The sequence below is a fragment of the Carcharhinus amblyrhynchos genome, chromosome 13 (assembly GCF_965287045.1).
Source record: "Carcharhinus amblyrhynchos chromosome 13, sCarAmb.v2.hapA, whole genome shotgun sequence".
Taxonomy (NCBI): Eukaryota; Metazoa; Chordata; class Chondrichthyes; order Carcharhiniformes; family Carcharhinidae; genus Carcharhinus; species Carcharhinus amblyrhynchos.
In genome coordinates, this window is record NC_137336.1 from 24,594,492 (window position 1) to 24,608,465 (window position 13,974).

General features: G+C 43.4%; 1 protein-coding gene across 1 annotated transcript; it reads left to right on the plus strand.

Annotated features, from left to right (window-relative positions):
- Positions 1 to 599: 599 nt before the first annotated feature.
- On the plus strand, positions 600 to 13,289 carry LOC145351773 (uncharacterized). The gene is made up of 4 exons (XM_080201398.1): positions 600 to 870; positions 6,419 to 6,574; positions 9,213 to 9,366; positions 10,853 to 13,289. The coding sequence occupies exons 1-4, from the start codon at positions 643 to 645 to the stop codon at positions 10,984 to 10,986; spliced, it is 672 nt and encodes a 223-aa protein (XP_080057524.1). The 5' UTR covers positions 600 to 642; the 3' UTR covers positions 10,987 to 13,289.
- The last annotated feature ends 685 nt before the right edge of the window (positions 13,290 to 13,974 follow it).

A 13,974-nucleotide genomic window follows, 5' to 3' on the forward strand; every position in this document is an offset into this window, starting at 1 on the left:
GGATTTTCACAGTAACTTCATTGCAGTGTGAATGTAAGCCTACTTGTGACACTAATAAATAACAATTCAAAGGGGGTGTTATCTCCCTTCTTTAGCAAGGCCCAACTGTGGCATCCTAAAGACCATACTGCTTTCATGCCTCAGTGTTGTATCAGGTAATATACTTATGCAGGAAACTATTAAGGCAGCTCCTTTGTTCATCTTTTAAAAAATATTTTCTGACCACTGTGTTATGTGAACAATTTCATTTCAGGTAAGAGAGAGAAAACTGAGAAAGTGAAAGCCCCTGTGATTTCAGATGAAATAGATGTTGGTTTTTGTCAACCAAAGGAAAAAACTTTGTTGTTTGGGAGGAGTCAGTCAGAAGATTCAGGCCTGGACCTATCGAACCCTTCCTGTCTTTTTCAGAGGCAAATGCAATCCGACACACAAGAGAATGCCTCCAACCACAGCAGACGTACATCAACCAGCTCCGGCCTCTACTCCTATTTATCCTATGACAGTAGGTCAGCACTGTTCCCAAGAACTCAAAGTTTTACTGCCCTCTCGGGTGGAGAGCACCAATTTAAAGCAGCAGCATCTTCATCGGAAGATGACGACGACGACGACGATATTTTTGGGTTGAAAGACATCCTACAAATAATGAACGCACAGTGCAATCTTCAAGAGTTGACAGAACCAGCCAAGTTTGATTTTACAGTCACAGATGTTACAAAGAGTGGAACAGGCGAAGAGAAAGACTATGGATTCAGTTCAAGCAACTGGTCCAATGAAAAATGGAATACCCAGGGGCAATTTGACATTTTGGAAAATCAGCAGGCCATACTTGGGTTCAATGAACAAGTTAAGAGAGGCAGCCTGGAAGGCAAGGTTGGTTAAAAATTAAAATGGCTTCTTTATTTTTTTAAAACATAGGTTTTGTTCTAGATATTTTGCAAAAGGTTAGAGGTAATAAAATGATTGGTTTCTGGTTGTGCCAGTAGCCAGAATTCCCACCAGCCAAATGTAATAAAGAACCATTCTGTCTTCCTCACGTCTCCAAATCTTCACATATGCATAAACGCATAAAGATTGAAGGTGGCAGCACAGGCAATTCATCAGCATTATGATATGGGAGAGTTTGCTGAACAACGAGGCAGTACTGGACTGCCCCATCTGCAGGAAATATCACTGCCTTGGTTTACCCCTGTTCAGAGACATTGAACTGGAGTGCAAGTTAGTGACTGTCATAAGTCTTCAGAGGCAGAAGTCCCTTCACCAAAATCCCTTTATTTACAATTCCAACAGCAGTTCGCACAGTGCTAGCAGTCAGCAGTCTACCTTTCGGAGTAAGAAGTCTCACAACACCAGGTTTATTTGGTGGCAAACACCACTAGCTTTCGGAGCGCTGCTCCTTCATCAGGTGAGTGGGGAGTTCTGATCACAAACAGGACATATAAAGGCACACACTCAGTTTACAGAATACTGATTAATTTGCGAGCAATCTTCCAATGTTCAGTCAGGGGATAACAGCAGAATGAATAGTGAGTTGACCACAAAACAGGAAACAAAGAATATGTATTAAGTAATAGATGGAAGCAGTGCTCCATGGGCATGAGGCTGAGATCACACTGGCTTAAAATTTACAGTAATGATTTGAACATAGGAATTGGACGTGCAAATTCCAAATTTTGTAGATTCAGAGGTATAATTACTACAAAACAATAATGTGACAAATAATGTTTACCACATTTGTAGATTGAGTGTATAATTAACAAATTAATTTAAATATGGATAAACATGAGGTGGTACATTTTGCTATGAAAAATGAGGAGACTACATAATGGGGGAGAGGAGCTAAGGGATCTGAGGGTACGAGGTGGGGGAGGGTTAGGGACAGGGGCTCTTCCCTGTTGTGACTCCCTGCCTCACCACCCCACCTCCCCATCTCTTCATCTCTTCGGCCCTCTTCCTAACATGACTAATCTGTCTCCACCCAAAAATCCAGGATGTATCCAGGTCTGAGATCCATTTCTCTCTTCCAACCCTTAGGAGTATCTTGCACAGTTCTGGTCCCCATATTATAAAGAGGACACAGGGCTTTGAAGAAGGTGAATTATACCAGAATGGAGTGGATATACATATCAGGAAAAAGGCTGGGGATTTTTTTCTCAAGAAAAGAGAAGGCTTAATTGGGACTTATTGGAGGTATTTAAGACAATGGAAGGTCTTGATAGAGTAGATATAATGAAATTGTTTCCACTAACAATTGTGCATATAAGATAGTCAATAATAAATCCAATACTGAATTCAAGAAAAAAAACTATTTACCCAAATCTTGATAACATGGAACATGCTACCTTTAATGTCCTAACTGTACGGTTTGTGAGTTTTACACAAAAAAGGAATGACTGGTTCATACATGTAGATTTAAACGAACAACAACAGATTTATTCTAGGACCTCTTACCTGTACAAGGAACAAACTGAAAGGAAAACAGAAGTATCTGTAACACCTTAATGACATCACAAATCATATGATCAACTCTTAAAGGGACCAGCAACCACTTTCACACTACCACAGTGTGTAATTGAGGCAAATGACAGGGATGCATTTTGGTGGAAGTTGGATAAGCACTTGAGGGAGAAAGGAATAAAGTATATGTCGACATGACTAGTTAGAAAGGGGTGGGAGGAGGGCGTGGAGTATAAATGCTGGCATAAACATATTGAGCTAAATGTCTTGTTTCTAAGCTGTCGATGTGCTGATTTTGTACCAGCTAGTGTTTCCATTAATAGCACCAGCCAGCACTTTGTATCTTATTAAGCATACTTCAATCAAGTATCAATGAAATACCAGTCAGTGCTGACTGATGAGGATTGTTGTGCTATGGATTTATGAACAGTATATTGTAACTGACAGCGCATCGTTGATTAAGTTGATAATGGAGTGAGCTGGGAAGTGCCTGAGAAACAGTGCTTCAGTAATGTAACTTGATTAGCATGAAGAAGGAAAGAGGAAATGGAGCACTTGGAGAGGATTAGTTAATTAACCCAGGTATTTAAAAAGCTAACCTAATTCTGAGTACAGGAGCAGGGATGTGTTGTTACAATTATACAGGGCCTTGGTGAGGCCACACCTAGAATATTGTACGCAGTTTTGCTCTCCTTTTCCGAGGAAGGATGCTCTTGCTCTTGAGGGAGTGTAGCGAAGGCTTACCAGGCTCATTCTGGGAATGTCGGGATTGACATATGAGGAGACATTGACTAGGTTAGGATTGTTTTTCTCTGGAGTTCAGATGAATGATGAGGGGTTCTCATTGAGACTTATAAAATTCTAACAGGACTAGAATGCAGGAAGGATGTTCCCAATGTTGGGGGTGTCCAGACCAAGGGTCACAGTCTGAGGATGCGAGTAGACCAATTAGAATGGAGATGAGGAAACATTTCTTCACCCATGATTGGAGAGCCTGTGGAATTCATTACCACAGGGAGTAGTTGATGCCAAAACATTGAATGTATTCAAGAGGCGGCTGGATATAGCACTTGGAGTGAATGGAATCAAAGATTATAGGGAGAAAGCAGGATTAGGCTATTGAGTTGGACAATCAGCCATGATCATGATGAATAGCGGAGAAGGCTCAAAGAGCTGAATGGCATTCTCCTATCTATATGTTTTAATATTTCTCATCTGCTGGTAAAACGAAAATCACAAGATAAGCCTGGTCTTTTTCATCTTATGCGATCCTACCCTGGACCTTGACCCTATCACTTCCCCACACCCATCTTCAACACCTCCCAGCCGCTGTTTCAGTGATGGTTGAATTCGGCCAGAAACATTTAAATTAGACTAACGGGGACATCACTTGTTTCCGCAGCATGAGCTTAGGATGGAAACCCTGTCCTGTCACATCTATGGACATTCAGAGGAAAAAACTCCTAACCCTCCAAGCTAATGTGTTTAATGCAACAGTTGGCAAGTTTTACTGATTCTATTGACACGAAAGTGCTATCCAACTGATATAATGTAGTAAAGATAAAAGCAAATTACTGCGGATGCTGGAATCTGAAACCAAAAGAGAAAATGCTGGAAAATTTATTTTAGTGCAGCTTCATGCTCTCATCCAGACCTCGAAAAGTTCACCAACTTCACTTCCAGTTTCCACCCTCCATCATCTTCACCTGGTCCATCTCAGACACTTCCTTCACTTCCTTTCTGTCTCCATTTCCAGCAATAGACTATCTACCAATATCCATTACAAGCTCACTGACTCCCACAGCTATCTGGAATCTTTACACCCTACATCCTGTAAGAACTCCATCCCTTTCTCCCAGCTCCATTGCCTCCATCACATTTGTTCTGATAATGCCAACTTCCAAAGTGATGCTTTGAATATGTGCTCCTTTTTCCTCAACCATGGATTCCCATCTAAGTTGTCGACAGGGCCCTCAACAGCTTGCAATCCGTTTGCCGTGCCACGACTTTCACCCCCTTCCCTCCCTCCCAGAACAAGGATAGAGTCCCCCTTGTTCTCACATTTCACTTCACTAGCCTCTGCCATTTTTGCCAACTCTTTACTTCCTCTGTCAGCATTCTGCAGAGAATGTTCCCTCCGGGATAACCTAGTCCACTCCTCCACTATACCCAACACCTCTCCCATCACTCATGGCACCTTCCTATGCAATTGCAGAAGGTGTAACACCTGTCCCTTTACCTCTTCTATGCTCACCATCCAAAATCCAATACACTCGTTCCAGATTAAACAGTGTTTCACTTTGCACCTCTTTCAATTTGGTGCATTGGATTCACTGCTCTCAATGTGGTCTCCTCTATATCAGAGAGATTAAGCGTAGACTTTACGCCTTTGGTCTGTGCACAATCAGGATCCTGACCTTCCAATTGCTTGCCATTTTAACACACGGTCCTGCTCCCATGCCCACATGTCTCCCCTTGGCCTGCTGCAATGCTCTAGTGAAGCTCAACACAAAATGGAGGAACAGCATCTCATCTTCTGGCTAGGGACTTTACAGCCTTTCGGCCTCATCATCGAATTCAACAACTTCAGATGATTTGCTCAAATTCACCTCAACCCCTTTATTTTCACTTTATTAAATGTTTTCCTGTTCTTTAACTTTGATCTCTTTATTGTCTTTCTTCATTTTACTTCCTCCCAGTGTTTCCCCCTACTTTATCCCCCCTTCCTCACCTTTTCTCCCCCTATGCTTCCCCTTTCCCCCTTTTTCTAAATTTTACCTCTCTCCCACTATTCCCCCCTCCCCCCATGACATCTTCATCTGTCACAGCTTACCCTCTGATTTCAGCTTCTCTGCTGTTGGGCCATTCACACCCTTTACTCTCTCTATGAATTGCTATTAGCAGCCTTTTCCTCTGGTTTCTGTGGCTATGACTCATCTTTCATTCCCTCACCCTTCAGTATCGATATCTCCCACTTTCTACGCCTTTTATCTTTGGCAAAGGACTCGAAACATCAGCTCTTTTCCTACAGAGGCTGCCACACCTGATGAGATTTTCCAGCATTTTCTCTTTTGGTTGAGGGTTTGGCATGTCAGCTGCAACTCTCACCAACTTTTACAGATGCACCATAGAAGGCATTCTTTCTGGTTGTATCACAGCTTGGCATGGCTCCTGCTTTGCTCAAGACTGCAAAAATCTACAAAAGGTTGTGAATGTTGCTCAATCCATCACACAAACCAGCTTCCCATCCATTGACTCTGTCTACACTTCCTGCTGCCTCAGCAAAGCAGCCAGCATAATTAAGGACCCCATGAACCCCTGCCATTCTCTCTTCCACCTTCTTCTGCCAGAAAATAGATACAAAAGCCTGAGGTCACATACTAACCAACTCAAGAACAGCGTCTTCCCTGCTGCTGTCAGACTTTTAAATGGAATTACCTTGCATAAAGTTGATATTTCTCTACACCCTACCTATGACTGTAACGCTACATTCTGCATTTCCTTATCTATGAATGGTATGCAGAGTGCTCAAGAAACAATACTTTTCACTGTATATTAATACATGTGACAATAATAAATCAAATCAAATTAAATCAACTGAAAAATCTGATGATCATTAAAAAGCAAATTTGACCCAATCCTAGTCACAGTCCTGCAGCAATGGACAAATGGATACTTATTGACCAGAATGTTACAAATCAAATCAAATCAAAGATTATTGTTGTCGCACCAGTTCACCCAGATTCTCTAACTCATTCCTGTACAATGCACTCAGTATGTATTGGTATTTATGAAATCTGAATCCTGCATAAAGTCTCGCAAAGGAACTCTTTACATTCCTCTTGGACTTCCGCCTGATTGCAATGAGAAATGCATTTAACACAACTCAATCACACGATTCAATCAGGCACCAGTGAGCACAAACCTCTCCCTAATTTCAGGAGTTTGCTGTTTATATTTGCAGGATAATGCATCCAGAGTTAATACTAAGGGAATAGGAATATTGTACCGAATATGTAGTATGATGGAGAAGATTATTGAATTGGAGAGAGATCGAGTGGAACTCTTGAGGCAAAACAATGAACTTCAGGACCAGCTATCTCAAAGTCGACAGGCAGAGGTAGGTTACAGATAATTCCTTCACTATGTGATATTTAATTTTTCTGTTTACTCAGTGAATACATGGTTTGAGAGCTGAAATTCTGGCCAAATTCCTTTTAAAAGAGGAACCTTGTAGTTCAAGATTTGGTTAGTTATCTGGTAATGTAAGAAACCCGAAATCAAGCCCCTCTCAAACCCATTTGCTTCCAGGAGGTGGGATGAGAGATGGTCAAGTACTCCACTCACGGGGACATGTCTGGCCATTAAATAATTTAACAAGGTTGCCACAACTCATTTTAATTGTCATTCTATTATTAAATGGAAGAAAGATTTGCATTTATGCAACACCTTTAATAACTTCAGGACATTTCATAGCGCTTGGCAGTCAATTAATTATTTAAAGTTTGGCGTTTCATGAAGAGGTGTGGAAGCTTATATAGTCGAACATAAACAATTTATTGTTGACATAGAAACATTGAAACATAGAAAATAGAAGGAGGAGTAGGCACTTCCGCCCTTTGAGTCTGCTCCAACGTTCATTTTGATCATAACTACATGTACATCCAAATTACTGATGTGCATGAGTGCTGCATCCGTACTGGCTCCTTCCACACTCTACTCCACAGTCTACTATCACGTAACTCTCTCCATCATACCAAGGATGGTACTGTTCACCAAGGCCATTTTAACCCTTGCTCTGCCGAATAGCCTTGTACGCAATGGCATGTTGTTGCAATGTGGGATCAGGCAGGTTTACGTTCTGCGTCCTGGGAAAATTTGGCTGCTTGAAGGAGGTGAGAAGGGCTGAATCCATGAGGTCAGCGCTAACCAGCATTTCACATAGGACAACGGGAGCAGAGGTTCCTCCTCTAGTTCAAAAAAAGCTGACTGGTAAATTCCCACTACTTTACTGCTGACTGCCCGCTCCCCATCCAGAGCACCATTGGAATCTCCCACTATACTCCAAACCTCACTTCTGCCAATGATCAGGAGTTTCTGGACCACCGTGGAATTTGGATTACATTTCCTGGAAACCGCGCCGTGAGATTCTCCCAGCAGGTTGTGCTAAAAAATTAGATGAGAGAATCGCTCCCAAAAAGTTTCTCCTGAATTGAGCTAAGAGTTGGATTTTAAATGCCCCGGGTGTGCATGTTTTCAATGAGGGGGCACGTGCATTAGGGAAGTTGAAATCCTGTCATCTTCCTGAACCAATGAGCTCAGTCCCACCATCAAAAAGGACAAGGAGGTGGGGGAGAGGAGGGCATGTCGAAGGGGGGAGTAGGGGGGCTGTTGGGTTTCTGAATATGGCAGCTCGCCTGCTATATTCAAATTGGTTAACAAGGGTCAATCAGGCTCGTTACCAAGTCAATTGATCCAGATAATACATTGTGCACAGCATAAAACATTTGGAATGGGTATTCAGGCAGGAACGCACAGCCTGATACTTCACCAAACTTCTTCAAAGTGCAGGAGAAGGAAGGGGGAAACTTTGATTTTTGACATCCATCTTTTGCAGAATGGAGCAAACCCTCCCACCCCTCACCCTCAGATGGGGCCTAACTCGTCTTCCTAATTCTATCAGACAAGACTCTGGAGTTACTAGTTCTGTGAATCCCCAGTTATTCTTCGCCATTTTCTTGCAGTTCTGACAGTGATTGAGATTGAGAGAAATGCTGATCTGTCTGTACCCCATCTGCTGCCTTCCCGCCCCCCCACTGCCACCAAATAACCTTCCTTTCATCATAAGGCCAGGCCAAAAGTTGTGATGCTAATGGTGACTGCACAATATTCAGAACCATTTGCAACTCCTCAGATACTAAAGCAGTCCATACACAAATACAATAAGGCCTGGACAGTATCCAGGTTTGGACTAACAACTGGCAAGTAATATTTGCATTTCACAAGTGCCTGGCAACAACCACCTTCAACAAGAGCAAATCTACTCAGCACCCTTAACATCCAATAACATTATCATTGCTGAATCCACCTTCCCCCCTCGCCTTATCGATATACTGGGGAGAACAATTACTCCTGTGGCTAGGAATCAGAGACTAGGAATCATGTGGTGAGTAACTCATCTCCAGGCTTCCCAAAGCCTGTCCACAATCTACAAGGCACAAGTTAGGAATGTGAGGGAGTATTCTCCACTTGCCTGGATATGTGCAGCTCCGACAACATGTAAGAATCTTGGCATCATCTAGGACAAAGCAGCTTGCTTGATTGGCACCCCATTCATAAACATCATCCGCTCCACCACCGACGCTCAATAGCAGCACTGTGTACCATCTACACGATGATCTACAGGAACTTACCAGGGCTCCTAAGACAGCACATTCCAAACCCACGACTGCTACCATCAAAAAGGACAAAGAAGGCAGACACATGGGAACACCACCACCTGTAAGTTCCCATCCAAGCCACTCACCATCCTGACCTGGAAATATATCTCCGTTTCTTCACCGTCGCTGGGTTAAAATCCAGGAATTCCCTTCCTAACAGAACTATGGGTATGTCAAGACCACATGGACTCCAACGGTTCAAGAAGGCAGCTCACCACCACTGATCGAATAAAAAGAAAAGAGAACATTATTCAGCCCTTAGCTCAGAGATTTGAAATGTCAGTAGTCACTACACAATGTTTATCTTGCCTTTTGTAGGTCACATTTCTGAGTTGCTGTACCTGTGGTGCCGGTGCTGGAGCAAATATTTCTCACAGTATTCCACAACAAACCACTTGTTCAAACCAGATGATGACAAGGGGAAACCTAATGACAGAAACAAAGAGTCGAGTGTCCCTTGGACCATCTTCAGGTAAATTCTCAATTTCTTCTTACATTTAGCTTTAAAGCACTTTCACTGGCTGTGTCACATCTTTTCCAAGACTGCTTGCTCTGTTCTTTGTGACTGAATTAGATTGTTATCTATTTTTCTGGTCAAATCCCGGGAGAGAGTTGGTCTTTAGTGCACGTGATGGCAAATGATGGACGCTGATTGGCATTTCTAATGCTGAACGTTACAAATTATTAAAGCAAGCGCAAAGACTTGCATTTATATTGGAAAACTTATATGATGGTGACCAGCAAAGCTGTTGTAATGATGTTGGTTTAGGGATTAACATTGCACAAAACACTGGGGGGATCTCCCCACTTCTCCTTCAAAATAGTATCATCAGATGTTTTATGTTTACCTGACACAGCAGACAGGGGGTGGAATTTTACTGGCACATCTGCCCAAGTTTTGTACGATTCCCTCCCCCAAGGCCAGTGGAGAATGTCATTCTCCAAGCTTCACGCACCCCTGGAATTGGGTTGGGCATGCCAGTAAAATGCCGGCCAGGGTCTCAGTTTAATATCTCATCCAAAAACACCACTGACAGTGCAGCACTCCCTCAGTGTTACCCTGAACAATAGTCTAGAATAGTCTCTGCATTGGGACTTGAAACCGCAATTTTCTGAGCCAGCAGTCTGAATGCTATATAAATACACAGAAACAAAAACATATTAATTTATCGTATCCTGGATTTTTAACAAGTAAATAGACAAACATTACGGGCAGAACTTAATGCAGAAGATAGGTGTCCTAACTCCCAGAATGAAAACTGCTGGCAACCCTGTTGTTTTATCTCCCAGAGCCCTGACAGAATGAAGTCCCCAATTGGCACTAGGAATCCTGGAAAGCCCAAGTACCGAGCTTTACCAGAAACGTTAAATTGCTGAACCATTTAGCATGGATGGACATCCCATTCCTGGGAACTGCTGGCTAATCAGAGGCTGGTAGTTTTCCAGGACTGACAGTGCCACGGGAACATTGGCAAGTGCCAGTTCGACAATGGGATGTATGCTGGGAGTGATCGGTGGAGCTCCAGGAGAGAAGGAAGACGGGAGGAAATGGAAGCCCCTGAAATGGAGGTGCCAGTTTGCGGGGGAGGGCATCAGTAGAATGGGCAGTGGGGTGCCTTCATACAGGTGACCACCACCCTATCTCTCAAACAGGCACGGAGTCGAGAAGGTGACAGAGTCTCCACTCTGCGCCTTGATTTAGATTTAGATTTATTGACAAACATACCAAGATGCCATCAAAAGTACTGTTTTGCATGCTATCCATAAATATCATACCACACATAAGTACATCAAATGAGCCTTATATCCTTCTTCCTTGGATAAAAATAAAATTTCACTCTGCATTTCTTAGTTGCTGTAAGAATGCTATTACAACTTTCAGGGGAGAAATTTAACTGGTCACTGATCCAGCGGGCAGCATGCCCATAACGATTGTTTCTCTTTTTTCTATTTTTCAGAAGACAATCCAGGTTTTGAACAGTCCAACACTTCACAACACAAATTCATTGATGTTGCTTCTTCTTTTACTCGCATATCTCCAGAAACACTTAGATCAGAGGATGATATACAATTCTGTGTTAGCAGGGTATGAGTGACAAAACTTTATGCAGGAAGGAGTGTCAGACATGATCGATGTTATATCTTTTCTTCCAAATTTATCTAATTCTTCTCCCAAATATCCATAAATCTATCTGCCTAAAACAGGATTTTAATACTGATTCTGCTCCCTCCATCCTGCAAGCACTGAATATCATATCTTCATGGGATCATTAGCACTTTCCTGCCTTGATAGCCATGTCAGCACATACAAATGATCAAACGTGACATTTGTGGTCTATGTTGTGAAGTATCACTGCATGGTACATTTATCCATTGAGTTATTCAGAGAGCTCAGTGTTCTATCCTTGAAATCTACCATCACTGTATTGTGGTATGGGTGGGATGTGAGGAATTGTTCTTCATGTACCAATAGAATAGGAGGCACTTTTAATTTCAGCAGTAGAATAAACTGGCAGGACTGGATCGACCACTCACTACACACCCTGTCAGACTTACCCTACCATAGGGAACCAATGAGGGTCTATTTCAATGCTATCAGATTTACACCACTCCCCCACTGCCTCTGGCTCTGCCCTCCCTCCTTGTACCCCTCCACCCCCCCCAACCCTCACCCCGAAGTTGCAAGTTTTTCTACATTCTTACAAAGAACAAAGAACAGGCCCCTCAGCCCTCCAAGACCATGGCGATCATGATGCCCTAAGTAAACTTAAAAAAAACCCTTCTGCCCTTACTAGGTCCATATCCCTCTATTCCCTCCCTATTCATGTACCCATCAAGGTGCCTTTTAAGTGCTGCGAATGTGCCTGCTTCCACCATCTGCTCTGGCACACATTCCAGGCGCCCATCACTCTCTGCATGAAAAACTTCACCACACATCACTCTTAAACTTTATCCCTCTGACTTTGAAGCTGTGCCTCCTTTTAATTGACACTTCCAGCCTGGGAAAATGCCTCCAACTATCCATTGTAGATTTCTATCAGGTCTCCTCCCAGCCTCCATCTTTCTAGTGAAACCAATCCTAGTTTATTCAACCTCTCCTCATAGTCAACACCTTCAAGACCAGGCAACATTCTGGTGAACCTTAGCTGCACTCTCTCCAAAGCTTTCACGTGCTTCTGTTAGTGTGGTGACCACAACTGCACACAATACTCCAAATGCGGTCTAATCTAGGCTGTAACATGATTTCCCAACTCCTGTATTCAATGCCCCGGCTAATGAAGGCAAGCATTGCCAAATGACTTCCTAATCACCTGTGTTGCCACTTTTGGGGAACTGTGGACCTGCACGCCCAGATCCCTCTGTATTTTAATGTTCCTACGGGTTCTGCTATTTACAGTACAAGCATATCAAAATAAATTTGATTCTCCAAAATGCATCACCTCGCATTGTCAGGATTAAGCTCCATCTGCCATTACAGACATGAGCTGGTGAATAAACTGTTGGTTCCCACTGGAGTTGTGCGAAAGACTAAATCACTTGTAAATAAACCACAACGTACACCCGACAATCAACATTGCTTAATTTCAAACTTCCCTTAAGGCATGCAATGGAAATGAACATTGATACTATTAGCGCCCAAATATTTAACACGCTTTAAATAAACTATTTACTACCTCAGTTACGTCATGCGGAGAGGAACTTAATTCAAGTGTTTCAGGTGTTTGTACAATAATATTGTAACAGTAAATTGTACTCCAAATCTCAATCTTCAAAAGGTAAAGTTCTGCTCATTTACATTATCCATCTTTGTCTCCCACAGCTGTAAACTTTCCCTTTATTATTTTATTAATGTTTAGCAGAACCATGGATAATATGAGGGGTTTGAAATTTTAGGGTCTGCCAACGGGAATTACTTTTTGCGACAAGTCAGGTTAGTGAGATTGATGTATTTGTGTGGTATAACTCACATCAGAACTACAGAATTGTAATCCTATTTCCACGCTTGCATGGTCATTCTGAATTTGAAAGAAAGGTTAAGCCATTTTTGAGCATTTTTGATTGTAATTGCTGAATATGTGACAAAAGAATAAGACAGACATAAGGGAAAACTCAAATCGCATATCAATAAGTAATGACAGCTGGGATTCTCCCAAAAAATTTCATGTAAAAGCCGTCGTAACTCCCACTGGTTTATTTAGCAGGATTGTCAAAATCTCCCACACTCCGTGCACTGCAGAATGCCTCAGGGAGATTCATGCTGAAAATCTGTGGGCAGGGCCTATTCCTGCTGGAGAGGCCGGCAGCATAGCACTGAGTAGATCACTCCACATGTACTGATCTGTCAGAGCAGAGGTCGGTGCATGCGCAATGGCTGTGCACTCCCGGCCTCCTGGATCGCTAATCAGAACAGCAACCCCTTCATCACTGGCTGGGTGACACCCCACCAACCGATCGCTGGCCTCCTGTCACCATAACCACCCCCCACCCCGCCAGACCACCTCAATCTCCTACACCAACCCCGGCAGTACCAACACCACCCCCAACCCCACACAACCCCAACAGCTCTTGACAGCCCCCCTGGCCCCCATCTGGCAGTCAAAACATCCCCCCCCACTCCGCTGTACCCCGAGGCCTAGTCCCAATCAGCCCCTTCCCTCCCTAACCACTGGTTCCAATGCAGAATGGAAGCAGGAATCCCCACTCCCATTGATCTCCCCACCATTGGCCTTGCCCACCCCCAATAGGCCCAGCCGAACTGGCACTGCCCAATGTCTGGTGGCAGTGCCAAAGTGCCCCAGGGCATCGCCACTTTGCACATTGAGCGGGGCAAGGGGGCCAGGCTGGGAATGCCCTGGGGGCACTCCACTTAGCCCTGACCTCCTGGGGGTGACTCCATGGCCTCCCTTCACTCCAGTGGGGTTGGGCCGCCAGCTCCCCATTAACAGGGAGCTGTTGTAAACCCTGCTGGAGTGAACATAAGAACATAAGAACATAAGAAATAGGAGCGGGAGTAGGCCATCTGGCCCTTCGAGCCTGCCCCGCCATTCAATAAGATCATGGCTGATCTGTCGTGGCTCAG

What these genes read in the sequence shown, in the direction of transcription:
- LOC145351773 (XM_080201398.1), top strand. Translation starts at nt 643, where the DNA reads ATGAACGCACAGTGCAATCTTCAAGAGTTGACAGAACCAGCCAAGTTT. An exon ending in CTCAAAGTCGACAGGCAGAG is followed by an intron (nt 6,575 to 9,212) that starts GTAGGTTACAGA and finishes TGCCTTTTGTAG; the next exon opens with GTCACATTTCTGAGTTGCTG. An exon ending in GTCCCTTGGACCATCTTCAG is followed by an intron (nt 9,367 to 10,852) that starts GTAAATTCTCAA and finishes TCTATTTTTCAG; the next exon opens with AAGACAATCCAGGTTTTGAA.